This window comes from Melospiza georgiana, chromosome 20 (assembly GCF_028018845.1).
Source record: "Melospiza georgiana isolate bMelGeo1 chromosome 20, bMelGeo1.pri, whole genome shotgun sequence".
In the NCBI taxonomy this organism is placed as follows: Eukaryota; Metazoa; Chordata; class Aves; order Passeriformes; family Passerellidae; genus Melospiza; species Melospiza georgiana.
In genome coordinates, this window is record NC_080449.1 from 9,501,437 (window position 1) to 9,528,290 (window position 26,854).

The 26,854-nt window shown below is 50.4% G+C and overlaps 1 protein-coding gene across 6 annotated transcripts in view; it reads right to left on the reverse strand.

Moving 5' to 3' along the window:
* Window positions 1–3,154: 3,154 nt before the first annotated feature.
* VAV2 (vav guanine nucleotide exchange factor 2) overlaps window positions 3,155–26,854 on the reverse strand; it is a 120,501-nt gene continuing 96,801 nt past the window's right edge. For 2 of the 6 annotated variants that reach the window (XM_058038138.1, XM_058038136.1), the window contains 21 exons: window positions 23,886–23,985; window positions 21,925–22,020; window positions 20,817–20,885; window positions 18,340–18,426; window positions 17,373–17,458; window positions 16,992–17,124; window positions 16,291–16,305; window positions 15,788–15,897; window positions 15,043–15,144; window positions 14,850–14,938; window positions 14,077–14,093; window positions 13,288–13,309; window positions 11,997–12,124; window positions 11,785–11,859; window positions 11,209–11,261; window positions 10,430–10,546; window positions 10,226–10,313; window positions 10,019–10,142; window positions 9,077–9,163; window positions 7,064–7,218; window positions 3,155–5,539 (listed from right to left, as the gene is read on the reverse strand). In XM_058038138.1, coding sequence (XP_057894121.1) covers window positions 5,492–5,539; window positions 7,064–7,218; window positions 9,077–9,163; window positions 10,019–10,142; window positions 10,226–10,313; window positions 10,430–10,546; window positions 11,209–11,261; window positions 11,785–11,859; window positions 11,997–12,124; window positions 13,288–13,309; window positions 14,077–14,093; window positions 14,850–14,938; window positions 15,043–15,144; window positions 15,788–15,897; window positions 16,291–16,305; window positions 16,992–17,124; window positions 17,373–17,458; window positions 18,340–18,426; window positions 20,817–20,885; window positions 21,925–22,020; window positions 23,886–23,985 — 1,801 coding nt within the window. In that variant the 3' untranslated portion in view covers window positions 3,155–5,491. The remainder of the gene's footprint in view (window positions 5,540–7,063; window positions 7,219–9,076; window positions 9,164–10,018; window positions 10,143–10,225; window positions 10,314–10,429; window positions 10,547–11,208; window positions 11,262–11,784; window positions 11,860–11,996; window positions 12,125–13,287; window positions 13,310–14,076; window positions 14,094–14,849; window positions 14,939–15,042; window positions 15,145–15,787; window positions 15,898–16,290; window positions 16,306–16,991; window positions 17,125–17,372; window positions 17,459–18,339; window positions 18,427–20,816; window positions 20,886–21,924; window positions 22,021–23,885; window positions 23,986–26,854) is intronic. The other 4 variants (XM_058038139.1, XM_058038137.1, XM_058038140.1 and 1 more) reach the window with 3 other exon arrangements.

Below are 26,854 nucleotides of genomic sequence, written 5' to 3' on the forward strand. Positions count from 1 at the left end.
ACTCGCAGCCTGCCGGGCTGGCTGGAGCTGTCAGCTGGATGCCAGAGAGCAAACACGGCCAGGAAAGCACCATCTGACCCCCCTGCTGCAGTTCCCAGTGGCTCCAGTCAAAGAACAGAGATAAAATTCATTTACACCCCAAGAGCTCAAAGTGAAGGTGGCAACACCAAAAAAAAAAAAAAAAATTTAAATTGGAGTTGGGTAGAAAATAAGGGTTTGATTTTGATCTGTAAAGCTGAAGGTTGGTTGTTCCTTCAGCTCAGGGCCTGTTTGGGCAGGACACAGAAGTTCTGCTGGAGGGCTCATGCTGGTATCTCAGAGAAGCAGAAGCCGGGGTGGAGTCAGGGTTTGGCTGCTGGCTGGGAGGGATTGGGGTCCCAGCAGCATCCTGGGCCCCCGGACAGCATCTCCCACCCCTGCAGAGCTCTGAGCAGCCATGGGATGGTTTTTGGGGGGTTTTAAGCATCCAGCTCAAGTGGAAGTGCCCCTTTTCTGCTCCTCAGTGCCCAATCCCTCTGCTCTTGCCTGTTGGACACCCTGTGGTACCCAAACTGCCCCAGTTTGGGAAGGGTTTGAGCAGGAGCCAAGGGGTTCCCTTATTCCAGCCTTATCCCCTGTCTCCAGCAGCATTTCCCCTCCTTTTCCCAGAGACAAAACCAAATTTTGTCTCAGTTTCTCAGTTTTACAGAGAGAGCCCCAGAAGTTCCTGCAGGCTTCTCCACGGACTAAATCGCTCAGAACAACCACAGAGCTGCAAACAAGTCTAAACTCCTGTTTGCTGTTTCTGTTTGGCAGGCCAGAACCATTTCATCAGCCTGTCCAAACTATCAATATGACCTTTGGGTTGGAGCTGACCTAGAACAATACAAGCCTAAGCCTGAGCCCTTCACCAAGCTCAGGACGGGCAGTGGGGACAGTGGCAGCTCCCACAGCCCCTCTGAGCCCTGATGTGGCTCCAGAGCAGGAGTGAGGGGGTTAATTTTTGGGGTGATCAGTGCAGAGTAGAGGGAGCCCACACAGTTCAACCTCCCCCTGTAATTTTTAGGTTAATTCTAAAATAAAGCTCAGGCGCCAGCTGGAGCTTTCTGGGTCACAGCAAACGTGGTTAAAGCAGGGCTGAGCCAGCCAGGCGTGCTGCAGACTGTCAGCATTGCCTCTGCCACCCAATCCTCACCCTCATCTGAGCTGTGGGCTCAGCTCTGCCCCACAACCCCAATTTGGGCTTGGGAAGCACCACCAGCACCTGCCCCTGAACCAAAAGCATCCCAAATCCCAAAAGCACCCCAATCCCACAGAGCCGTGCTGAGTTTCCCCATGCTGGTGGCACAGCAGTTTGGCCCCTGGTTTTGGGGTACTCTGGGCTGGGTTGGGTGAGCTCACCCCAGAGGGGCAGAGGGAGGTGGCCACGCTCTGGCTGGTGGCCAGGGGGCTCGAGGGGCAGTGCCAGGGCAGGGGGCTGTCACACAGTGACAGGGACAGCCAGCAAACACAGACACCCCCACGCTGTGTTTGCTCATTGGGAGGGGGGATTTCATCAGCAGCTGCTCTTGCTGGGGGAAAAAAATCAGAATAATAAATAAAACCCCGTGCCTGGTGTGTCCCCATCCTCCTGGGACAGGCCAGGGGCTGTGCAGGAAAAAAAAATCAGGATAATAAATAAAACCCCATGCCTGTGTGTCCCCCCATCCTGGGACAGGCCAGGGGCTGTGCAGGATGGAACCAGCCGGGCTGGCTGGGGTTTATCCTGCTGTTAATGGCCCTGGAACGCTGCTCCTGCTCTGGTTACTGCACCTGGCCCTGCTGGGAACGCTGGATCAATGGCCCATTCATTCCTGAGCTGTCAGACCCTGCACTGAACAACCCCCAGCAGCAGATTTTGGCACAAAGCTGAGCAAAGCCACCCACCTGCCAGCTCCAGCCACTCCCCAAGGCTGAGTGTCCCCAGCCTGGGCTGGCAGGGATGTCCCCAGAGGCAGCACAGAATGGGAACAGAGTTTTGCACTGCCCAGCTCTTGGCTGCAGGCTCCAGGGCTGATTTTGTGCCATCTCATCCACCCAGGGCCAGAATGGGGATCAGCAACAGGCACCTAATTCTGGTATTTAATCCATGGTGAATGTTGAGAGATGCCCTGAGCCCAAACAGCCACAAGGAAAGGGCTCATCCCAGGCAGGGCCAGCACCCGGACCAAGGCTTAACATCTGGCTGGGCAGCACCTTCCCAAAGCAGCATCCCAAATTCAGTGCCCATCACCTTCTCAAACCAGCATCCCAAATTCAGTGCCCAGCACCTTCCCAAACCAGCATCCCAAATTCAGTGCCCAGCACCTTCCCAAAGCAGCATCCCAAATTCAGTGCCCATCACCTTCCCAAAGCAGCATCCCAAATTCAGTGCCCAGCACCTTCCCAAAGCAGCATCCCAAATCCAGTGCCCAGCACTTTCTCAAAGCAGCATCCCAAATTCAGTGCCCAGCACCTTCCCAAAGCAGCATCCCAAATTCAGTGCCCTGCACCTTCCCAAAGAAGCATCCCAAATTCAGTGCCCAGCTCACGTCCTGATCCTATGATAAAACCCCTCTGCTCACCGTACATCCCCTTCCAGCTGAACCTGGGAAAATGAAGCACTGGGGACTCCAAGGGTGGCAAAAATTAATGTTGTTAATTAAATGACATGGCAGCTCACAGGGACAGCACATCCCTGCTCAAGGTGAGGCCTCCTGAACACCTCAGGGGTTTTATGAGCAACTGTGCAGCTTTTTTATTGCTCTGGAACATGCTGCTGCCTGCAGGGCCAGGTGGATTGTGGAATATGATATCCAGGAGTGACTAAAAGCCATGGAAAATCAGCTTCTTTCCTTCACCCTGCAGGGTTCAGCTCAGAAAAGGAGTCACAGGGAAACTCCTGCATGGGACAACTGCACGAGTGGCAGCTGCTCCAGGAATGAGAAGGAGCCTGGCAGCAACAGGAGGGATCTACTCCAAATTTTATAGGGTAAAAGCACTTACTGTTCATGCCAGGAATCAGGAAGGATCCATCCCTGGGAGCACCCATCTTCCCTGGATGGGCCAAGCCACCCCTGAACCAAGGGATTTTAGTGACAATGACCCTGACACCCCTGGCACATTAAAAACCATGGCTGGAAAAAAAAACCTATCAGCAAAATTACACTTTATTTTGGTTTTTTTTTTTTTCTGTTGGGGAATTTACTTTGATGAATTGTAACTTAAAAAGGCCTGGAAAAACCACATGCAAAAGGGTTTCTAAGTAGCAGCTAAAGTTTCTATTCCAGCATTACAAGCTATTCCAAATGATTTCCAAATTCCCAGCTATAAACTATTCCATTAAACAAACAGTTTTATCTTTAAACCCCCCTCCACCCTACCCCAGTTAGTGCAGTGCAAAGGAAAAAACCCAAGGAATTTACATATTATTTTCCAACTTATCCCATTGCAATTCCCAATGATCTTGAGACGACCTAAAATAATACATCCAATTTTCTCGCCATCATAAAAAAAACATTTCCCTTTCTTATTCACAGATATATTTGTGGCAAATGGCTGAATAATTACTTACAAACAGAACAATCTCTCTTTTTTTAACAAGTTTCTTACACCAGTAAACACAAAGAGGGAGAGCTTTCTGGGGGAGGGGGTTTGGCAGGGCAGGCAGAGGGTGGGGGTCCCTTTGGGGTCCCTGGGACAGGGCTGTGCTCTCCCAAGGTGATGCCCTTACAAAATTGGCCATGTTAAAAAGGAAGGGCTGTAAGGCTTTGGGATGTGAGGAAGAACAGGAGCCACCAGGATTTTGTGTGTCCCACCCACCCAAAATGCCCCCTCAGCCCCTGCAATGGCAATGGGACCCTCTGCCCTGCACAGGGGCAGGGAATTGTCAGCTCCCTGCTGGCTGCTGCCCTCAAACCGAGCATGGAGGGGCTGGCTGGGAGGGGATAGCACCAAACAGTACCTTGGGAATGCCCTGAGCCCCCCTCTGTGTCCCTGTCACCTCCCCTCTGCCCTGGCCAGACCCCTTTGCAGCCATCTCACACCCCACAAGTGGGGCACTCCCAGAGCTCCAGCAGGAATGGGGAGCAAAGCAGGGGGGCTCTGGGCTTGTCACTGTGTAATTCCCAAGTCAGCATCATTCCCTTGTTCTTGAGAGATCCAAACTCTTTCATTTCTTATCCCAAGCACAATTCTGCTGCTCTGTTTGCAGACCCCCATGGCAGGGGCTGAGGGCACGGCTCACCCAGCCAGCACTGGCATCTCCCAGACTGGCAGCAGGGTCCCACAGCAGGAACCACCCCAAATGCCAGGGGAACAACAGCAGGGCATGGAAGCACCAGCTCAAAATGCCAGGTTTTCAGAGGGGCAGCTCCTGGGGCTCACACACAGGGAAGCTGTTCCCTGCCATGCTCCCACACGTGGCTTTTGTTTGTATTTGCACTTTGGGAAGGACAGAGGGTGCTCAGGACACAGTGGGAATGTCACAACACACGGACCTTTACTTGACAGCAGCAGCAGGAACAGCCTGTGGGAGGAAGAGGAAGAGTGGGGGGCAACGCTGCCAGCCCCCAAAAGTGCACACAGCTGGGAAGAGGAGATGCTTTCACAGCTCAGGGACAGGATTCAGGACTTGATAGCATAGCCCTTGTTCAGGTGGGTTCACCCTGAGCTCATGAGGTGGGAATTGTCACAGCTGCAAGGAAAATCAGGCTGGCTTGGGGAGGACAGACCCATGCACACATCCTCTGCATGTACCTGGCGCCTTGGTGGCCTCTGAAACCCTTGTGTGGAGAACATCTCCAGTCCTGCAATGCACTGGGACCTCCTGCTCACCAGTGGCACCAGTCTGCTCCCTGGGCACCCCCCTGCCTGCAGCAAGGCTGGTGGGACCGAGGTGACTGTGAACAAAATGGGCTCGGGGGTGCCAAAATGGCTTTGTCCCCTCCTGGCTGACCTGGAGCTCCACTTCCAATGGTCACAGCCCTCTCCAGGCGTCCCCACCCTGCCCCTCACCCTGGCCACAGCACAGTGCTGCCCATGGCTGCCAGGGCCACTGCCAAAATCCTGACCTGGGCAACCCCCTGAGCGCTGTGGCAGAGGGTCTGCACTGCCTCCTCAGGGCTCCCTCCCCTGGAACCCCCAAATTCTCACCCAGGCACAAACCCTCCAGCCTCAGCCTCCCTCCAGCATCCCCAGGGTGGCTTTTAGAAGCCCCTGCCACAGGAGGGGTGCAGTGCCCACGCCCTGCAGGGCACCCAGAGTCTCTGAGCTCTGTCCATCGGGGAGAGCGCGGCTCTCCAGCGGCGCCGTCCCACAGCCCAGCAATCTTCTGTACACGGAACAGGGGGCCAGGCTGGGGCAGCCTGCACGCAGGGGGGGTCCTGAGGGGCTGCAGGGACAGTCCTGGGAGGTGTCCAGCACGGGGACAGTGTGCTCAGGCTGCAGCTGCTGGCTCCGGGCACTCGACGACTTCCAGCGGCCACGGCCGCGGTCACTGCACGCCCTCCTCCTCCACGTAGGTCGAGGGAAACCAGCCCACCTGTGGGGGGACAGGACAGGTGAGATGGTTGGGAAACTCAGGGGGAACAGCACAGAGCCTGCTGGAGCTCAAGGATTTGCAGAATTCAGGGTGGGGTTGTTGGGGTGTGCTGTGCAGGGAGAGGAGTTGGATGTAGCCACATTTCACAGAGAAAAACAAGGCACAATTCTTCCCAAGAATATTTCTGGGATTTCCTCAGAGAAAGGAAAAACAATTCTTATCTCATTTGCTGTGCCTGTGTTGTGCCAAAGTAGAATGCAAAATGAAGATTATTTACCCAAAGTCATGGTGTTTTGTTTCCTTGGCCTATCAGGGCCAGGTGTGTGTGTGGGGACTTGTCGGGTGACAGTCACAAGATTCTGGGCAGTTGAGGGCCTGGCAGATTCAGTTTAGGTATAATGTAATATAATATAGAATAATATAGTATAATAAAGTAATTAATTAGCCTTCTGATAAGATGGAGTCCTCCTTGTAATTCCTCTCCTTCATTGGGGGCAAAAATATCAATTATAGTTGGGAACCATGATCCTTGTGGGGCCCTTCCAACTCTGGTTTTATAAGGGAGCTCCTGTCCTGTCACTGGGATTATTGCCCTGCCATCAAATGCTGTCGCCAGTCCTGGATGTGGCAGATCCTGATGGTGGGAGCCCTAATCACCCTAATTTGGGGTGGTGTGATCACCTTGGACACACTGCCTGCGAGGGATCAGGCAGGAAGAATCTGTCTCCAGTGCTACAGAATCTGTGGGATACCAGGCCAAGCCACCAGGCTGTTGAGCCTTCCCCCTGCAGGGCTTGCAGACATCCTCCATGGGTTTAGAGAAGATCAGACCATCCCACCACATGCTCCCACCCACCTGTGTGCCCTGGAGATCACAAAACACCAAATGGCTACACAGAGGTGACTCTCATGAGGTGACAACCCATCCAGAACCCAGGAAAGAGTGAGAGGACATGGGACACACCCCCTTCTGTCACTGTCATACTTTCTGGAAAAATCCCCTTGCCTGGGATTTTGCTCCTGGGAAGCTGAGAAGCCTCAGAGAAAAATGAAAACAATAATTATCTCATTTGCTTCTCCTGTGTTTTGCTGCTTTGGAATGTATTTTGAGATTGTTTGCCAACAGGTGGTTGTTTCACTGGATTCTGGTGTGAATTGTTTTTAATTATTGGTCATGTCAAGACTCTGGAAGGAGTCACAACTTTCCATTATTATCTTTTTAGCTTTCTGTAAGTATCCTTTCTATATTCTTTAGTATAGTTTAGTATAGTCTTCTTTTATATAATACAGTATCTTAAAATAAGACACTATAATAATATAAAATATAATATAAATAATATAAAATCTTAAAATAAGATACTATCATATTAACAATATCTTAGAAAGGTAAATTAGCCTTCTCTGAGAACTGATGGAGTCAGATTCATCATTCCTCCCTCATCTGGGGAACACAAGACCCTTCCCATTGCCACCCTGACAGCAGGGAGGACACCCCACTGCAGGAGTTGCCCTGGAGGCACTCACCCTTCCGTTGGTCTCCCCCTTCCACCATCCCTGGTCCCCTCCAATCCTGCTGTAGATCTTCACCACGTCCCCCTCGCGCAGCGACAGCTCCCGCATGTCCCGCGCCGCGAAGTTGTACCGCGCCACGGCCGTGCCTATGACCCGGGGGGTGAACACTGCCAGGGGACAAAGCACAGCCTCAGCAGCAGCCCCGCGCTGGCTGAAGCCTGGGGAAAGCTTGCAGAGGTTCAACCTGGGTTTTTCACCGTGGTACTGAGAGGTGGAGCTGCTCAGAGGGAGGGGTGGTGTCACCCGAGCTGCTTGGGTGGGGTGGTGGGGTTGAACTGGGCTCCTGATGGGTTTGAAGGGTTCTGTGGGCTTGGGAAGCTCCTCTCTGGTGGGGATCACTGGGGTGAAGGGCACTTTTGGGAGGTGGTAAAAGGAAGGATTTCAGAGGATTACACAACCATTAACAAATCATGGGGAAATCCTGTTCAGCTCTCAGTGTGAGCTCTGGGAGACTGCCTCATGGAGCTGCCACCTCCCAGCACCTGATGGAACCACTTTGTGAATCAACTTGGATTTAAGCTACCTCAAAACCAGAGTTACTGGGAATGGACTCTCCTAGAGGTGTTGAGTGAATCCTGTGTGCTCTGCCATGAGGAGGAACCAGCTCCTAACCTGGAACCTCCCTGCTCCTGTCCCTTGGTCCCATCAGAGACCAAATGGTGCCAAACCTGACACTGAGCAGCACCTTGGGATGAGGAGATGACCCCAGGAGCCATCCCAGGAGCTGAGCTGCACCAGCAGCCCCAGGGATCTCCATCGCTTCAGGAAAGGGATGCTCAGGGGAAGCACAAGGAGGGAAAAGGCAGGGACAGCACTCAGCATTCCTGCCCCAAGGTCTGGGCACAGGGAAAAAAGGCTGGAGAACCACAGTGGAGGGATGGGATGGGCAGAGGAGGAGAAAAATGCACATCCTCTGAAGTTCACCAAAAAAAACCCAAAAAAACATCCTTAGGGGATGCTGTACTTCCCTCCCCTCTTTCTCCCAGGATTTCCAAGGGTTAATTTCAACTGTAAAAGTGTGCAAACCAAGGTTGAACAAAGTTTGAGGGAAAGCTTTGCCCAGGTTTTCAGCTCTTGGGGTGGAAGGAGATGAGGATGATGATGGTGTTGGACAAACAATGTGCAACCACTGGAGGGTTTGTCCATCCTGGCCAGGCAGCCAGGCTGGAGGATGGACAGAAATCATGGCAGCTTTGAGCTCTGTCACCAGGAGCTTGCTCAGAGCCCCTTGCTACACAGAAAACTTTCAACGCAGTTAGAGAATCTCAAAATCCCACATTTGTGCTTGAAAAATTCAGTGCTCTTCCCAACCACAGCACCAAGGAAGGCACATGTGGCTTTGCTGGCTGATTTTCTCTGTCGAGACTGAAAGATAAAAACTCCAATGGGAAGAAACTCTGGCAGGATTTTGCTCTGATCCCATCAGGAAGGAGGATGACAGCCTGGAAAGGATGACCCTGCACTCCCTGTGGGGACACTGAGCCCCAAACCACACCTGAGAGCACAGGTGTGACACTGTCCCCTCAGCAAGGGGCTCCTGGGCAGCCCCAGACAGCAGAGCTCAAACCCTGGATGTTCTCCTGGAGCACAAGGAGGGGCAGGCTGGGACAGGGTGAGATGCTGATGCTCAGGGTGACACACATGGGATAAGAGGTGGAGCTTGAAGTTCATCATGAGATCCCAAAGTGCTACATCCACTTTTTTTTTTTTTTGGTTAATTTCAGCCCCTTTTCTCAAACAGCAACAAGTCCATCTCCTCCCTGCCTTCATTTTGGGGAGTGCATTTTGCTGCCAACCAAGCCAGGGTTAATTAAGCTAATTAACTGATTTCCCAGGGCAGCACTGGGGACCCCCTGAACTGCCTGTGGGGATGGAGGGACAGGGGGGACCCCAGAGGTCCCACTGGTGATGGCTTTCAAGCTGGGGATGGTGGCAGGGCTCTCCAGCAGGGAGAGGCACTGGTACCTGACCAGAAGGGACTGGAGGAGCTCTGAGAAGAAAAGTTGAGGCCCTGAGGACTGAGAAAAGAAAAGTTGTAGGAAGCGCAGGAGGCTGCAAAGAGGTTAGAGAGAAACAGAAAGAGGCAGAACACGCATTAAAAAGGAAATTAAAATAAAATATTATAAGGCACAATGCTTGAAAAGCTGATGGAGGGATACAGGGCAAAGCATGCAGAGGGTCTTGTGCAGGGGCTCCAGGCTGGGACAGCTGAGAAAAGGTCTGGCCATAGCCCCACAGCCACTGGGGGCTCAAAATTCATCCTAAGGTTGTATTTAATGCAAAAAGGTACTTAACCAACTTTTAAAACCTGTCTTACTTTGATATTCTTTTCTAAATATACCAAGGAGAGAAATATTTAGAAGATATTTTTCCCCACAAAGCAGTGGGGAAAAGTTCTGCACTCAGGCCTTTGGATAAAACAACATCTTGCATTATTGCACTTTTTTCTTCCCATTTATTTTGATTTTTCCTTTCTTTTTCTTTTAGACAGACTTACCCTTTCACCCATCACCTCCATTAAAGGAGTCTCACTGGGATTCAAACCACCACAAGTGACACTGGAACCAGATCCATTAAAACACAAAAATCTCACGTGGGTGGGAGAGACGGGATAAATCCCGCATCACATCCCTGCTCCCAACCAGAGGATGGGCAAACAACAGGGTGGAAAACCACAGGAGAGGAACCAGCCTGTCCCAGCAAAAACTGTCCCTTCAGAGAGCCCCAGCTTGGCCAGACCCCATCACCTCCAGTGAGACCCATCCTGAAATGCCACCAGCCCTGAAGGACTTTTCTGCAAACTGAGCAGCTCAAACCCTACAGAGAAGCTGTCAATTCCTTCACCCACTGCTCCTAGAGCTGGCAGGAAGGGAGGGACAGGTTTTCCATGAGAGCCAAGGGTGTTACCTGGGGAGCGGGTGAAGGTCCTGGAGGTAGAGCGCTCCCGCGATTTGTAGGGGTATTTCAGAGTCGTGTCCAGCTGCTTGAAGCTCTCCTTCAGAGAGTGGCTCTGGTAGTACTCAACCAGCTCCTGGGGAGGAAGGAGAGGCACCTGGCTGTCTCTGCCACCCCCTTGTAGCAGACACAGAGCTACAAAAGGGAACAGAAACCCACCAGCAAGCTCTCGAACTTCTTGGCTTCCGTGATGTGGATCCAGTTGTCCTTCTCCACCACCTTGATGTGCTTCACCTCCTCGTTGAACCTGCCAATGACAGCAAAGGCACTCAAAAACAACACAGCCACGTGCTCCAGCTCTGGCTCATCCTCTGTGGGTGAGAAATGTTGAATTATTGAGTTCCTAAGTGGGGAATTACTCACTTAATACTGATGGCAAAGCGCTCGGCCTCGGCCGGCCGCTCCCGGATCAGGTAGGTGCCACTGACGTGGGTCTTGAGCAGGTTGTCTGTCTGGTGCCTCTCCATGTTCCCTGCAAACCTGAGCCCAGAGGTTAATTAGTCCATTTAATTCATTAAAATGAACTTGTATCTTTGAACAGGCACGTTTTTAGATAAAAAGAGACATCTTTTTAAAGGCATGAAGGATAGAAGGCAGGTGGAACAACATTTGAAAAATCCTGAGCAGGAAGGGAAGTGCCCTGAGATATACAAGAAGCTGCTGAGCCATGAAGCACACACAGAGAGTGGCCTCTTCCCTTTGAAGTACCTGACACCTGGAAAAACCCACTAATTGGGAATCAGCCTCCAGGTTAATGAGGCCTCAGCAAGAGCAGGAAGAGCAGGGCTAATTTATATCCATGAATTCATAAACCTGGCTGGAGCTGGAGAGAAGGAGCAGCAGGCAAGCCAAGCACAGCCTCTTCTGCCAAGGCAGGCGTTGCCTCCTCCCTCCCACAATCACTTTCTGGGCACAGAAAATGGGAAGAGAAACCAACATCTCCCTTTTTGCCTCCTCACCAGTGAAGAAATCCCCATAGCTGCTGCCAGGACTTTCAACACCCCCCAACCACCACCGTGGCAGCTCCATGGCCACAGAGCAAGCTGGATGCAGAGCTCTGCATGAGGAATTCCTTGCTGGGGTGGATTCCTGAGCCAGCAGCACCCAAAAGGCCAGGCTGGGCTGTGTCTGTGCCCACTCACCAGGGGTAGGCCGTGTAGTCGATCTCCCGCGAGGCCGGCCGGCTGTTGGGGGGCTGCAAATGGAGAATTTGCTCATTAGTGCAGAGCCAGCAGCTCCTCAGGCTGTGCAGCACGTGTGGGACGCTGCTCTCCACGGGAGCCTTCCCTCTGCCAAGCCATTCCCAGATTCTGGGCTTGGGCAGAGGAGGGCAGTGTTGTAGCTGAGCATTTCCCTCCCTGCTCCCAGCTGTGTTTGTTCATTTACCTGAGTGGTTTTTAATTGGGAAGCAGCTGACAACATTACAGCAAGCAGCTAAAAGCAATTAAAACAAACCAAATGCAGTTCTGCTGCACTGGGCCTGCTCTCCAGCACTCTGCTCCTGGGTCAGAGAAGGAACAGAGCTGGAAATGATGATGCCAAGCCCAGCCTTGGGAACAGGGCTGCACCATGGCAGGAGAGATCCACCTCCACTGTGAGGCAGAGGCCTGGCTGAAGGCCCAGGGAAGGGCTGAGGCCTTGAGGGGAAGGCTGAGAAGAGCGACAGGGACAATCCCACCCAGCTGGCAGTGCCTGCTCCATCCCTGTCTGGCACTTACCCTGGCATCCACGGGGCAGGGCTTCACTGAGGAGCTGGGGAAATAACCTGACTTCTTGGTCTGCAGCAGCCTCCCCTGCAAGGCCAAGCTGGGCATCAGGCTGGGGACAGGCCCCAAAGTGCCTCCCAACCCCCAGCACACCCCTGCACCAGGAAAGCCCCAGAATCAAAGGGATAATGTGGAAATCACTGGTTTAGGAGTTTCACCCTCACCTCCCACCACGGCGAGTCGGGGTCCCCCCTCAGCAGCTCCATCACGTCCCCAATCTGAAAGGTCAGCACTGGCTTCCCAGGAGGGGCTGGGTTCCCATGGTAATTCTGAACAGCCACCATTTTAGGACCTGGCAGAGAAGCACAACAGTTTCACAACCTTGTCCCAGCTGAAAAGAACCCAAAGAGAATCCCCACTCCTGAACTGCTCTCCCCATCCCTGACAGGGCACAGCAGGCAGGATTGAGGGGCAGGAAACATGAAAGCAGAAAGGAATGGTGTCCACAGTGAGTGTTCCTGGCTCCTGCAGTTACATGCATGATTGAGTTCCCTGAGCAAAAACAAACCCAGGGGGGACCCAGCCAAGCTGCAGCTCCAGCTCCCAGCCCTGCACCTGGATCTGAGCCTCACCAAGGAGCTCAAACCCAGCAGAGGAGAGGGAAATCAAGGAGAGAAGCCCTTGCCAGGCAACGCCTGGCCAGCAGTGACCCCACAATTGCAAAAGGGAGCAGTGAACACTCAGCTAGCCCTGAAAATCAGCTGGACCTGGGACTCAGAACGCCCCTGAAGCTCCCAGGCAAAGTCCACTTGTCTCGCCAACAACTGCACATTAAATAAACCTCCCCCACTGCACCAAACCCACAGTGTTTATCCTCAAAATGCCTCCCCACCTCTGCCTCTCCCCTCCCAGCAAGAGCACTCTGTGCTTGTTTTGTTGGCTTTTGTTGTTTTTTTTTCTCCTAACCACAAATTTGATTCAGGTTTCTTTTTGCCAGGCTTGGCTTTCCTTCCATCAGAAACAGCACAAAAACAAATTGTTCTTCTCCTTTGAGCCACAGCAGGGGTAGGGCAGGCCCAGAGCTCTGTCCAGGCAAGTTTTAAACACAGGAAGATAAAAAAGTTCTTGCAGGAACCTTTGTGACTGGTGGCACATCAGAGCACACTGGACGTGCCAGCAGGAGGATGCTGCCCATCAAATCTCCCTGCAAGGACATGCCTGCTCTGCCCTGGAGGTTGGTTTGGCACCAGGATGTTGTGCCAGGCTCTCCTGGGTGTGATGGGCAGCAGCTTTGCTGGCCAAGGGGCACGAGGGCACCAAAGAAATTGTGGGGCAGCAGGGATAGAGAGACCCCAGTGCCCCATGGCTGGCCATGAGGGGGCACAGGACCCTCTGCAGGCACTAAAGCTCTCTGCTGGCTTTGGAAGGAGCCTCCCTCTCTCCCACACACCCAGTGTGGGGGGTTCCTGCAGCCACAACCTGTCCCTGCCCTCTGTCCCACAGCAATGCCCTTACCAGGTCCTGCACCCACTGAATCCTGCAAAGAAAGAGGAAAAAAACTCAATGAGGACACACCAGCACCCACCTGATGCCTTTGGGATGAGAAAAATCCCTCCCCAAATCTCCCTGGTACCCGCCCAGCCCATGGTGCTCACCCCAGCTGGGTGCTGGCACCTCCTGAGGGCTCTGGGGCTGCTTAAACTGGGCCAGTTCTGGGCTGGAGAGGAGGCCACTGGTCCCAGTCCTGTCCCAGTTGTCCCCAGTCCTGTCCCACTGGTCCCAGTCCTGTCCCACTGGTCCCAGTCCTGTCCCAGTTGTCCACAGTCCCATCCCACTGGTCCCAGTCCTGTCCCACTGGTCCCAGTCCTGTCCCAGTTGTCCACAGTCCTGTCCCACTGGCCCCAGCCCTGTCCCACTGGCCCCAGCCCTGTCCCAGTTGTCCCCAGTCCTGTCCCACTGGTCCCAGTCCTGTCCCAGTTGTCCACAGTCCCGTCCCACTGGTCCCAGTCCTGTCCCACTGGTCCCAGTCCTGTCCCAGTTGTCCACAGTCCCATCCCACTGGTCCCAGCCCTGTCCCACTGGTCCCAGTCCTGTCCCAGTTGTCCACAGTCCCATCCCACTGGTCCCAGTCCTGTCCCACTGGCCCCAGCCCTGTCCCACTGGCCCCAGCCCTGTCCCACTGGTCCCAGTCCTGTCCCAGTTGGCCCCAGTCCTGTCCCACAGGTGAGACCCCTCTGAGCCAGGGCTGGCTCTTCCCATGAGCTGGACAGGGACCCAGGGGTGAGGAAAGGCCAAAGCACGTACCTGGTCTGCTGAAGAACCTGCAAGAGAAATGGAGGGTAAGGGGTTAATTTCACAGGAACAAACCCCATTTTCTGCTTCTCCTGATGCTCTGAGTGTCACAGAGCAGCATCAGGGGGTGAAGCTGAAGGCCAAAGCAGAGTTGGGGACACTTGGGTCACTGCTCTGCTCTGGGAGGGACTGAACCAGACAGGGCCATTCCCTCATTGCCACCAAGTTCTGCAGTTCTGTTCCTTCCTCCCTCCATTCCTCACCCAAAATCTTTCCAAAGCCCCCCTGTGACCCTTCCTGGAGCATCACCATGGTTGTGCCCTGGTTGGGCACAGGGGAGTCCCAGCTTGGCCCAGTTCAGAGCAAGGACACAAATTTCTGCTGTTTGGGGTCCAGAGAGGAGCTCTCTGTCCATCAGAAATGCTCTGCCTGCTGCAGACCCTCCTGCTTTCACTGGTAAATGATGAAGAACTGATCAAGGTGAGCTTCATCAGTTCATCTTCATCAACTGGTGAAGAACTTCTCTCTTCAATTCCCACCCACAAGAGCTGGAGATCCCACCCTGCACAGAGCTGCTGGGATTCCCTGCCATCCATGGGATTAACTCTTTGTTTTGGAGAATTTTGGCTGCTTTGTTTGTATTTTAAACCACCAACCAATGTGAATTACAGCCCTGGCAGGTGGGCTGGGAGCATCCTTGTGTTCTTTTATGCATTAACAAACATCATTGCTTGATAAAGTGAATTTCTCAGATCATTCAATGAGCTGCTCATGAAATTACTCACCCATCTTGCAGGGAGGAATAATCTCCAAGCACTCCTTGTGAGCACCTGCTCCACATTTGGGGCAAAGATAGCCCTGGTAGAAAGTTCCTCTGTGCCACCAAAAAAAACAAATTTAAAAAGTCAGAAAATCCTAATCCAGCCTCAGCTTTGGGATTTTTCTTTCTGTGTTTTACTGCAGAAGGTTGCTGCTCACCTCAGGAACATCCTGCAGGCTTTGCAGTTGGTTGTCTTTTCGAATGTGTACATCTGGAAGTTGTGGTGATTTGCATTGGCTTTCTCTGGCTTGATGTTGGACCTGAGGGAAAGGACCTGGGGGTTATCAGCCTGTGGCATTGCAGTCACAGCCTGGACACCACACAGACATCAAATCCAGTGTGGGAGGAGATCAGGGCTTGGTTGTGGAGAGGATTTTGCCCATTGCCTTCTCCTGGGACAGGAGTCATGGGTTTTGTTTGAGTTAACCATCAAGCCAAGCCCTGCTGTGCTCAGGACCAGGTCCTGCAGCACCACCCTCCCTCCCCACCCTGCTCCTGCTCCAGGGTCTGGTGTCCTTCCAGAGAACCACAGAAAGCTCTGGGTTGGACATTTAAAATTATCCTATCCCATTCCATTATCCCAGGTCACTGCAAGCCCTGTCCAACCTGGCCTTGGGCACTGCCAGGGATCCAGGGGCACCCACAGCTGCTCTGGGCACCTGTGCCAGGGCCTGCCCACCCTCTGGGGAAGTGAAGGGAAGGATTCCTGCCCAATATCCCATCTCAATGTCAGAAATGCTTTGCTGGGGATGCTCAGAGAACAGTTCCAAGCTCCATCCAGCCCCTATGAGCTTCCCCAGCCAGAGCTGCTCTGCAGTGCCCTGATGGCCCAAAACACTTTTAGACACTTTCCCCCCACTCCTGGCGACTGCACCCAGGGCTAGAGCAGCCACCCATGCTCACATGGCCATTTCAAACTGCTCCATCCACTTCCTCTTCATCTCCTCAGTCTTGCAGAAGAACTGGAAGCCCTGTTTCCCCTGCAGGTGGATCAGGTAGAAGCCGTAGGACCACTGCAAGAGGAAAAGAGATCTGATCTCCCAGCAGAACACACCACAGCTCCACTCACACAGCTCAGGCACTGCTCTGAGTGCCTGTCCCTGCCCCCTGAGCTGAGCCATGGCCAGGGACAGCAGGAGGAGGAAGCAGAGCTCCCTGTTTCTCTAACACATCCCAGTTAATGACGCCTGCAGCGCTTTGGGCGCTGTGCACTTGGAGCAGGCAGCATTTCATGGTGGCAGATGAGAGAAAACCCAGATTCTTCTGCTCCACTGGATCCTCCCCAGCCATTCTGTCTGGGGCTGACAGCAAGTGACAGCCCAGGAGGAGCATCTGAGCTGCCCAGTGCACATATGCTCAGCCCGTCTCACACAAACACACCACAGCCACAGGGGTGCTCTGCTTACCATTTTTCCATGGGACTAGAAAGCATAGGAGAGCAAAGTGGAGAGAGATTTCATTAAAACACAAAGCCAGGAGAGCAAAGTGGAGAGAGATTTCATTAAAACACAAAGCCAGCAGCATTCCCTCAGCAGCTCTTGGCTGTTCTCACCCCCAGTGTCCCTTATCCCACCTGCTCTCCCCATGGCATGGGAGTGCATTCAGCTGAAGGGGCTCAGTGAAAGCAAAAAACTGGGAGGTTTTTCCTCCATGGCTGCAGAGTGAGCATCAAAGCACAGGGAAATGATGTTCCTTCAGTGCTTTGAGTGCCAGTTTTGGCAGCCTGGTGTGCAGAGCTGCCTTTCCAGGCTCCTCCGCCCTGCAGCTTGTGGGAGAAAGAACATCGTGGACCTTCCCTCCCTCCTCCCTGCCCTCCTCTCCTGCCCATCTGATGTTTGCTCCCTGACACTGGGCCAGAAAGCAGAGAGCAGCTTCCTCCCTCCTAACTCCAACCATCCCAGCCTCCTCAGGGCTGCTCTGCCAGGACACAGGTCAAGGATCCAGCCCAGCCCCACATTAATAAACATTTCCCAACTCTATTTAAGGCTGCCTTGAAAGTTGAGCATTTATTTTCCAGCTTTTTTTCCTCTTTTAAAAGGCTAATGGGAACATACTACCCTGAAACAGCTCCAAAATGGTCTCCAGAGCTAATCCTTAGTCCACCTACCTTCTTAATGTCCTTGTTATTCATGGGGTCATCAGTCATCTTGTGGAAGAGCAGCTCAATAATTTCCTTCAGCTCATAATTGTATCCTTTTCTCTTGCAGACGATCACCACTTTATCAAATAAAAATAAATACCTGCCCAAAGCAAGCAAATAAACCAGCAAGCCAGTCAAACACATCATTAAAAAATCCAAGGGGAAAGATTTGTAAAGTTCTGAGGAGCTCCCCAGCTCAGCGTTCAGTGTCTGTGTCCTGCTGTGATTTCACACTGATGCTGGGCTATGGCAGTGAAATTCCAGGCAGTAATAAAAGAAATGAGCTCAAGGGGAGTCATTAGATGAGGGCATGTTTGGGGACACTGGGGACAGGGGCCACTCACTCACCTGTCCTGCTTGGTGTGGTTCACTATGGAGCGCACCTTGAGCTCCCCGTCGATCTTCGGCCTCCCAAACTCCTCCAGCTTCACTTGCTGCAGGAGCAAAGCAGGGCTCAGGGCCTGGAACGCTGCCCTGGGCAGGGGGGAGCCCAGAGCTGGCTGGATTCACCCCCCAGCCCTGCCCAAGCCCTTGGGAGCAGCAGCACCCCCAGCCAGGGGAAGGAGGATGCTGCAAGGGGGGCCCGGCCATGAGAACAGCACCCCAGGAACCCCCAGAGCTCCAGCACTGGCACCCAGGACAAGGCCCAGCACTCTAAGCATTTCTACAAACCCCTCCCCACCTGCAATCAGCTATTTTTCAGGGGTTTCCACAATAATTTAGGATTTTGTCTCTGTTAAATAGCCATCAGTTAAAAGTTCATTGTTTCCAAATGAAGTCAAGGCTTAAAGCCCCCAAACCCATCTCCGCTCCAGGTCTGCTGAGGCACAGCAACAGGCCTGAGTGTTTGACACCTCTGCAGTTTGGAGGATGAGTTCTCCTTAAAATACCTGCTTGAAATTTTTGGGGATTCGGTGCCTCTTTACATGAGCCCTTCTCCTCCCCTTTCAGCTAACCTCTGTCCTCTTAAAATCAAAAGAAAAGCTGTTTTTAAACAGAAGCCAGACAGGCATCTTGAGGAACTTCTGTGTCCTCCCTACACTGATAATGTGAGAAAAAGCTGAAGAAACATTTTTAGTGTAACACCAGCAAGAGAAGCCACCCTCCAACCCAGCCAAAGCTGGATAGAGCATCCACTTCTGGACCATCAGCAAATCATGAGAGTCTGAACACATGGGGATCTTGCAGCACATCAGAACAAGTAGTAATTGCCAAAAAACCCCAAATACATAATAATAATAAATAAATTAATTAATAATAATAAATTAATTAATTAATAATAATAAAATTAAACTGGGTTCAAAAGGAACCTTACCAGGTTTTCTATAGAGCTCTGAAATTCACTTATTTTCTTCAAAGTCTCTTTGTCCCTCTTGACTTCATTGATGTACATGGCCAAGTCCTTTACAAAAAAAAAGGGTGAATAGTGATTTTTACTTTACCCAGGAGAACAAACATGAGCCTGGCTCCCCGAATCCCTCAGGAATGTGAGCAGGACCCCACAGCAGCCTGGGACAGAGGCAGGCAGGTGCTGCAATGTTTTCCATTTCCCAGAAGATGGCAATGCATGAATCCATGGCAATGCAGGAATCCATGGCAGCACAGCGACCCCAAACCCCAAATTTTCATCCATCAAAGAGAAGGAACCATCCCTTCCACTGGAACAACTTCTTGCACCTTTCAGAGTGGATTTGCTGTGCCTGTTTGCTTCTTATCTGCTCCCTCCTTGACCTCAACAACAGCTCTTGTCAGCTTGGATTAAATCTGAGCAGGGAATTTTTTAAGACATCCCCCCCAGGTCAGACCTGGCTCAGCTCCCCAACACAAGGAGGGTTAATCACATCCCATAATCACAGATCTACGTGACAATACTTGTAACATCATCAGGCCAAGGGCTGGCAGGGATGGTGATGAGAAATGACACAACCAAAAAGATTCTGAAGCAGGGAAACACAATCCCAGCATCAACCAGGACTTGAAACAACAACCTGCAAATGATGGCTCTGGAATTTCACTGGGAACTCAGTCCTGCATTGTCAAGGCAGAGGATTGGTACCAAACCAAACCCCACTACAAATTATTTTTTTTTTTTGTGCCCTTTCCTTGCAGAACCAACTATTCCAGCAAAATAAAAGGGAGCTGAATCCCTTTGGGAATGTCACTGCATCCACCCCAGACAGCAGCAATGTCTGCTGCCTGCCAGCACAGCAGACAGAAAGGCTGGACTTGTGATGAAAGACATCATTTGGAAGTTAAGCCTTGGTTTACAGATCAATTAAAACCCAACTGAATGGCTCCCAAACCCCCCGAGCCCAGCGCGGTCGGAACTGCTCCCACACTCTCCTGGTGATGGGGGAGGAGGAGAGAGAAACCTCTCTGATGCTTATCAACATCTGCTTATCAACATCTTCCTGCAGCAAATGCTGAGTGTGCAGCAGAGCCAGAGCAAACACACATTTATTTTTCAGCAGTGCTGCTGGGTGATGAGGCCACGAGTGGGGTTTAGCTGCTGTCACCAGGCCCAGCGTTCATCTGAGGCCACGGCAGCAGGCTGGGAATGCAACGTCCTTGAAAACACCTCAGCTCCACAGAGAGCCCCAGAGCAGCCCTGCATCCCTGGGCTGGCAGCAGAATGGCTGGAAAGGTCACCCAGCTTATGTAAGGGCCAGGAAATGCAGCCCTGTTACAAAAGCTGCAGCCCAGGGGTGGAAAACAAAGTGACCACGAGCACAGGGATGGACCCTGAGGTGCTCCCCAGAGCTTCTGCTGACAATGGATCTGCTGTGAGTGTGTGTGTGGGGAGACATAACCCAGCCAGAAAACGTTTGGATCATTCTACAATTTGATTTTTTTTTTTTTTGCTGATGGTTTTTCTGAGATTTTGGGGGCTCCAGCTTGTTGCAGACATCTTTTATGAAAAATCCTTTCCTTAGGATTTTTCCTCCTGAGAAGCTGACAGGCCTCAGGAACAAAATGTAAACAATGGTTATCTGCTGCTGTGGAATGCAACAGGTGCATCTGGGATTGGTCTCATGTGGTTGTTTGTAATTAATGGCCAATTACAGTCAGCTGGCTCGGGCTCTCTGTCCGAGACACAAACCTTTGTTATCATTCCTTTCTATTCTTAGCTTAGCCAGCCTTCTGATGAGACCTTTTCTTCTATTCTTTTAGTATAGTTTTAATGTAATGTATATCATAAAATAATAAATCAAGCCTTCTGAAACATGGAGTCAACATTCTCATCTCTTCCCTCATCCAAGAACCCCTGAACACCGACACATCAGCTAAAAGCTGAAAAAAAACCAACTTGAAGCAAAGTGCTGATGCCAAAAGTCATCAATTGTTGAAAACACATCTTCCCTTTAATAAAATAAATTTTTAAAAAAAGGTGGATGAAGGATTCCCACCCAGCACCTGGCTACCAGCACCCAGGGAAGGCTCCCGTGGCTGCCACACTCCCTGACTCGCTGATTCCTCTGGAGCTCCTCCAAACCCCTCCCAGCAGAAACAAAAGCCGGATCTGGCACAGCCTCTGCACACACAGCAGCAACCAGGGAAAAGTCCTGGCTTGTCAACAAACCCCAGCTCCCCCTCTGCCCCAGGGGGGACAAGGGATCTGCTGGGAGGCCACCACACCAAGTGACAGCCAATGCACACAGGTGTGGCCAGGAGCAGACCTTGCCTTCCCTTCAGCTGCTCCTGGATGGATTTTCCATCCAAAATTTTGTTCCACAGAGCAGAGGGATGCTGAGCTCTGCTGCAGCCCAAAGCCAGCACAGCCCCCTCCTGTACCTGCATTGCCTCCAGAGCCTCCTTCAGCTGCTGCTTCTCTGGCCTGTCTGAGGAATGGCTGAGCAGCTCCTGAAATAAAAATAAAATAATTAATAAAAATAATAAAATAATAAAAATAATAAAATAATAAAAATAATAAAATAAAATAATAAAAATAAAAATAATAATAAAAATAAAATCTTTTAAAATGTAATTATATATATAGAAATATAATATAAAAATAATAAAAATAATAAAAAATAGAATAAATATATAATAATAAAATCTTTTAAAATGTAATTATATATATAGAAATAAAATAAAAATAATAAAAATAATAAAATTAAAATAATAAAAGTAAAATTAAAAAGATATAACAATATAATATATATATAAATAAAATTTTAAAAATATAAAATATTTTAAAATATGATATATAGAAATATAATATAAAAATAAAAATTAAAAAACTAATTAAAATAATAAATAATAAATAATGAAATATTAAATAATAAAATATAAATATAAATTAACAAAAATTAAATAATAAAAGTAAATCTAAATTAATAAAAATAAAGAGTTTGGATGTGCTAGGAAAGGTGCCCAGACCCTGCTTGCACCGGACAGGGTTTGCCTGAGTGTTGGCAGGGTGGTGACAGGGATGTCAAGGGTGGCTGCAGGAATTCAAAGGGTGACTGGGGGGATGCCAGGGAGGTGCCAGGAATGCCAGGGATGCCTGGGTGACAGCAGGAATGCCAGGGAGGTGCCAGGGATGCAGGGATGCCCAAGCTGTGGCTGCAGGACTGGGAACACACCATGGGCTGGTGCTTGAGAGATCTGTTACATGGAGCTGTCTGGAGGAATTTCACACATAATCAGATTATATGCAAGCTTATTTTATATTCATTAAGTGCCTCTCGTGGGTAGCAAGTGCAGAATTACCCTGGGTCATTGTACTTCAGGAGACAGCACAAATATTATGTTGTGTTAAGTGGCTCTAGTAATTATTTTATTTGAAGGGGTATAAAGATCCCAACCCTTGCTCTGCATTTGGCAATGATTCACCCTCCACTGACAGAGGTGAAAGATGCTACAGCAGAGAGAGACGTGCCAGTGCTGAAAAACTTACTTTTAACAGGAGGTGATACTTCAAAACCCTTTGCATTGGAACCACCAGCAGGTCTTGCAATTTGAATTTCCCATCCTGGACCTTTAGTGTGCATTCCTAGGAAGGAGATCAATAAATAAGCAGTGAGAAAACAACAGCTTCACATCTAAAATAATGTTTTCAGAGACTAAAAGAAGTCTCTGAAGTCTTGAGAATGTTTGTTTGGCTCCTGTAAGCTCAGTTCTGATGCCCACAGACCTTGCAGCCACCCAGCCAGGGCTGGGTCCCACCACAGAGGTCATCAAGGGATTAATTCCAAGGGCTGGACCCTCAATTCCAGCACTGCCATGCAAATGAGCCACTCCAGCCTAATGAGATGCTGCTCATTAGGGCAGTGCATGAATGCTCCCAGACCTGGGGAAATGTCAAATGAAACCCATCTGCCTCAGCCACCTCCTCTCTGGGCCAAGCTGATCTGTGAGGGGCTGGCACTGAGCATGCAGCCTGTGCTCTGGAGTCACTGATGAGCATTAACTCATTAAGATGAGCTAATTGTGGTTGCAGGAAATTTGGTCACCATTACCTTTGCCCAGACCCATTTTCAGCCTCTCTGTGTGACTTGACAGAGCTGCCACAAGGGAGGGAGAGACAGCAAAATCAGGGAGCAAAGGATGCTCCAGCCTTGGTGTGAGACACAGAGAGCACATTTTACACAATTCCCAACTGCAGTTTTACCCCTGAACTGGGTTCACACAGGGAATCAAAGCACATTTGCACAAGGTGAGGTAACATGGACAGACAGCCTGGCAAATTCTGATTAGCATCAAGAGCAAAGCAGGAATTAGAGCTGGGTGAAAACAGCAGCTCACACAATGCAGCCCTTCTGAGGCTCCTCTGATTCCCTTCATGTCTGGATCAGACTGAGGGGGCCAGGGCAGGAATTGTGGTGTTTGCCTGGGGATTTGGGTTTGCCTCTGAGGGTCCCCAATGCTGCTGGTAGCTTTGGAAAACCACATGGGTCCTGCTCTGGGGATGCTCAGTTGTTCTTTGCACAACTCACAGCCAGTCCCACTCAAATAAAGTCACTGGTTTAACTTGGATACACTTGTGGAGTGTAACTACCTTATATCCACAAAGTAAATTCATAATTACTGTTACTATTCTTGTTACCAACTATTTCCTAACTACATTATAATACATTTTAAGCGTTAAATACATTATAAGTGTTTCTTGGCCTATCAGCTTTAGCCACACCATGCTGTAAATGCCTTAAAGCCAATTATCTAAAACTACCCCTGGTGGGTCCTACTCCAGTGCATCTTTCACAGTTCCATTTCTCCAAAGTATCCAGTTTTATTTGCAAGGCCACCCTTTGAAACTTTTTTTCTGGTTCCATTCATCTCTCAGCAATGTCTGTCCCATTCCAGGGCATTTCTAAGTCAGCATTTCTCATCTCCAAGTCTGCATACAGATGCGAGCTTTCTGTCAGGCTTTGAGAATTCTCTACAAATCCATTTCCCCCAAATGAGGGTGTGGAGTGTCCCAGGAGCAGATCAGTCCTTGTGGCAGTGTTGCAGAAGGACAGAGCAGAGCCAGTGCCACCAGCTCAGTGTGACAGACAGGCCACACACACTGCCCCAACCTTTCAGAATTTCAAAATTTAATTACACCTCCAAACCCATAAAAATTGCTTTTTTAAATAAACCACTTGTTACTGATTTTCATTCCCAGAGAGCAGTTGGATGCAGGGTGCTTTGTTGGGAGGAAGGACAGAGTGAGGGTCTGGTGAGGAGAAAAGGGAAAAACGAGGGGTCAGGACAGCACAACCCCCAGCTTTGCCCCCTCTGTGACAGCACAAACACACTCTGACACCCTTCTTCTCTTTTGGTCAACCAAACATTCCCCAAGCACCGTGCTCAGCTCCAGCAGGTCCTTCCCAAAGCTGTGACAGGGCTGGGGACAACCCTCAGCCCCCTGCTCACCTCCACCTTCTGCCTGACGTCCTCCCGGTTGGCAAGGAGGTGGTTCAGGGTGTTCTGGGCATATTCCATGTGGCTGCAGTACTTGCCATAAATCAGCAGCCTGGAGGGGAGGAAAATCACAGGTTTAACTGGAAATGCTGGCAGTTATAAGCTGTTATAAAAGATATATAAATGTGTGTACAGCAAAAGGTGAGGCAAACAGCTATTCCCCCTTTTCACTGCTTAGCAAAGGATAAACACTCTTTTATTGTGTGGCTTTTTGACATTTAGATTTTCAATGTTTGAACATCTGGAAGCTTCCAGAGCCTATGGAGGTGATGCAGCTCATGATGAACAGAAGGGGCTGGGTGGCCAGAGCAGAGGAGCCTGGTTTTGGAGGGGTAGATGAGATAGGGGGATGAAATTCTTTCTTGTGAAAGTGGTGAGGAGCTGTCAGAAGTTCCTCAGAGAGTTCCTGGAATTATCCAAAGCCAGGCTGGATGGGGCTTGGAGCAACTTGGGATGGTGGAAGGTGTCCCTGCCCATGGCAGGGGGTGGAATAAGATGAATTTTAAGGTCTCTTCCAACCCCAAACCATTCAGTGATTCTACGATGGTTCCATGTCACATTTTAGAATCACATCTTCTTGACAGAGCCACAGGGACCTAGAGATCAAGAGCCTGGGTAATTGGGAAAAGAATGTTGTCACAGCCCTGGGAAACTCAGAGGAGCTCTGCATGGACACCCTGGGCTATAAATTTAAACCCTGACAAAAAAGAGCAGTTTTGTCATGGATTCCCCCCTTTCCCTCATTAATCCTGCCTGACGGGGTTGGGTTTTCTCCCCCTTTCTGGCTGTTAACTGTGCTGCTGCTGCTAAGACACATCTTCCATCACAACCTGCACCTCATCCATTATCTGGGGGCCTCATCTCTCCATGGAGATGACCTGGGAACCACTGACCCAGGTGCTCCATAAACATGGGACATTCACACCCTGCAGGGAAGAGAATAAGAGATTTATGGAGCCACAGCCACTAAAGATTATTCTTCCACCTTTTCCCCCTGACAATTTCTGCACAGGCACAATAATATCCACCTTGCCAGCACGGGGAGAGCTTCAAAAAGGCTTCAGGAGCATAAATTCAAACCTGTGGCTTCCACAGGAAGAGATTTACAAACTATTTCCTTAAAAAAGCCCCCTGCAAAGCCAAGGAGTGATGCATCACCTTGCCAGAATGTCTCGAAGGGTGTGGAGGAGTTATTTGTCATGGACCGATCTGATGGAGAAAGGTCTCACATTCAGGGACCAAGAAGGGACTCTGGAGGTCCATGTTCCCTTCTTGGTGGGGCAAAACTGTCTCCCCAGTGAGTTCATCTTCTCCTCCTCCTGCACTGAAATTTTCTTGCTGTAAAATGTGTTATTCCTGACTTTCCTGATGGAGGAAAGGACTCTGCCTGCTTACATCAGCTTGCTCCAAACTCCTCATCCCCAACAATCTGATTTTAGGGATTTCTCCAAGGCAAACCCCTCCTCGAGCAGCAGTTTCCCACAGCACTGATGTCCCCTAAAATCCCCATGAACTGAGGGGAGCTTCAGATCCACCATCACCACCTAACAGCTGCTTTTTCTCCTCCCCTCACATCTCTCCAAGGCTTTCAGGTCCTCCCTTAGGAAGGGGGTCAGCTGCTTCACCCATCTGCAAGGAACTCACCAGCTCCAAGCATTCTCCCAGCTCCCACCAGCACGTTAACAGAGGAAAACATTGATTTAATAGCTCAAAACCCAGCCCTGTGCTCCTGTCTGGGCAGCAGTGTCACCTCCAGAACCCCTCCTGTGCCCACAGCCCTGCCCCAGGGATGGCACTGCATGCAGGGGGCTGAGCCAGGAATCAGGAGATCAAAATCACCTGAGTGACTTTTATGAGTGTTTTGAAATTATTTGCATTCCTCTTTGGAATATTTTTTGTAATTTAAGCCAGAAATAAAAAAGCCCTTTATAAGGAGAGGCCCCCAGAATGATGGAAGATGTGACCTCACGGTGTGTTATTAATGCAGATGGTATTTCTGGAGTTATTGACTTCTGAATGGCATTTCTGTGTCTAGACACTGGTTTAATCACAGTGAAATAACAGCCTGGCACCGTTCCACAATGAATCACCCTTTGATTAGTATTAAGGATATTAAAGGCTTTTATCAACCTTATCTCTGTGTGCTGGGGTGCTCCTGCTTGCAGCTGCCAAAAGCCAGGATTGATTCTGTTTGTGAAAGAAACTTTTACATTTATTCATCGTGCAGAAGGTGCAGGATGAGCTCTGTGCCAAATATGAGATTCTTTGAGGGTGAGGCATCACTTTGATCAGAGCAGGGCTGATCTCCCCTGCACAGGAGTCACCCCACCACATCACAGCCCTTGCAGAGACCACACAAAATCCCCGGAGGTTTTGCTCCATTCCAGCTCATCTTTGTCCCCACAATCACATTGGGTATTCACTCTCCTACAGGATGCTGAGCTCAAGGAAAATCCAGGGGTTTGCAGGAGCAGGGATCCAAGGGATCCTGGTGGTCACAGGGGAGGTGTCCCAGTCTCTGCCCCGGGTGACCTGAAGTTGTGGCTGGGTTTTGCTGCTTAATGTCAGCTCTCAGTGATGTTTCAGCTGCCTGAGAGCAGTTTGCTATGGAAGATGCAAACCTGGGCTGCTGTGAAAGGCATCTCTGGAATCACAGAATTATTAAGGTGGATAAAGACCTCTGAGTCCAACCATTAACTCAGCACTGCCACTAAACCACGACTCTAACAATTTTTGGACACTTCCAGGGATTCTGACCCCATCACCACCCTGGGCTTGACAACCCTCACAGTGAAGAAACTTTCAGCAATATCCATTTAAAACCTCCCCTGGTGGAACTTGAGGCCATTTCTTCTTGTCCTGTTGTTACCTGGAAGAAAAGACAGATCCCCACCTGGCTCCAACCTCCTTTCAGGCAGTTG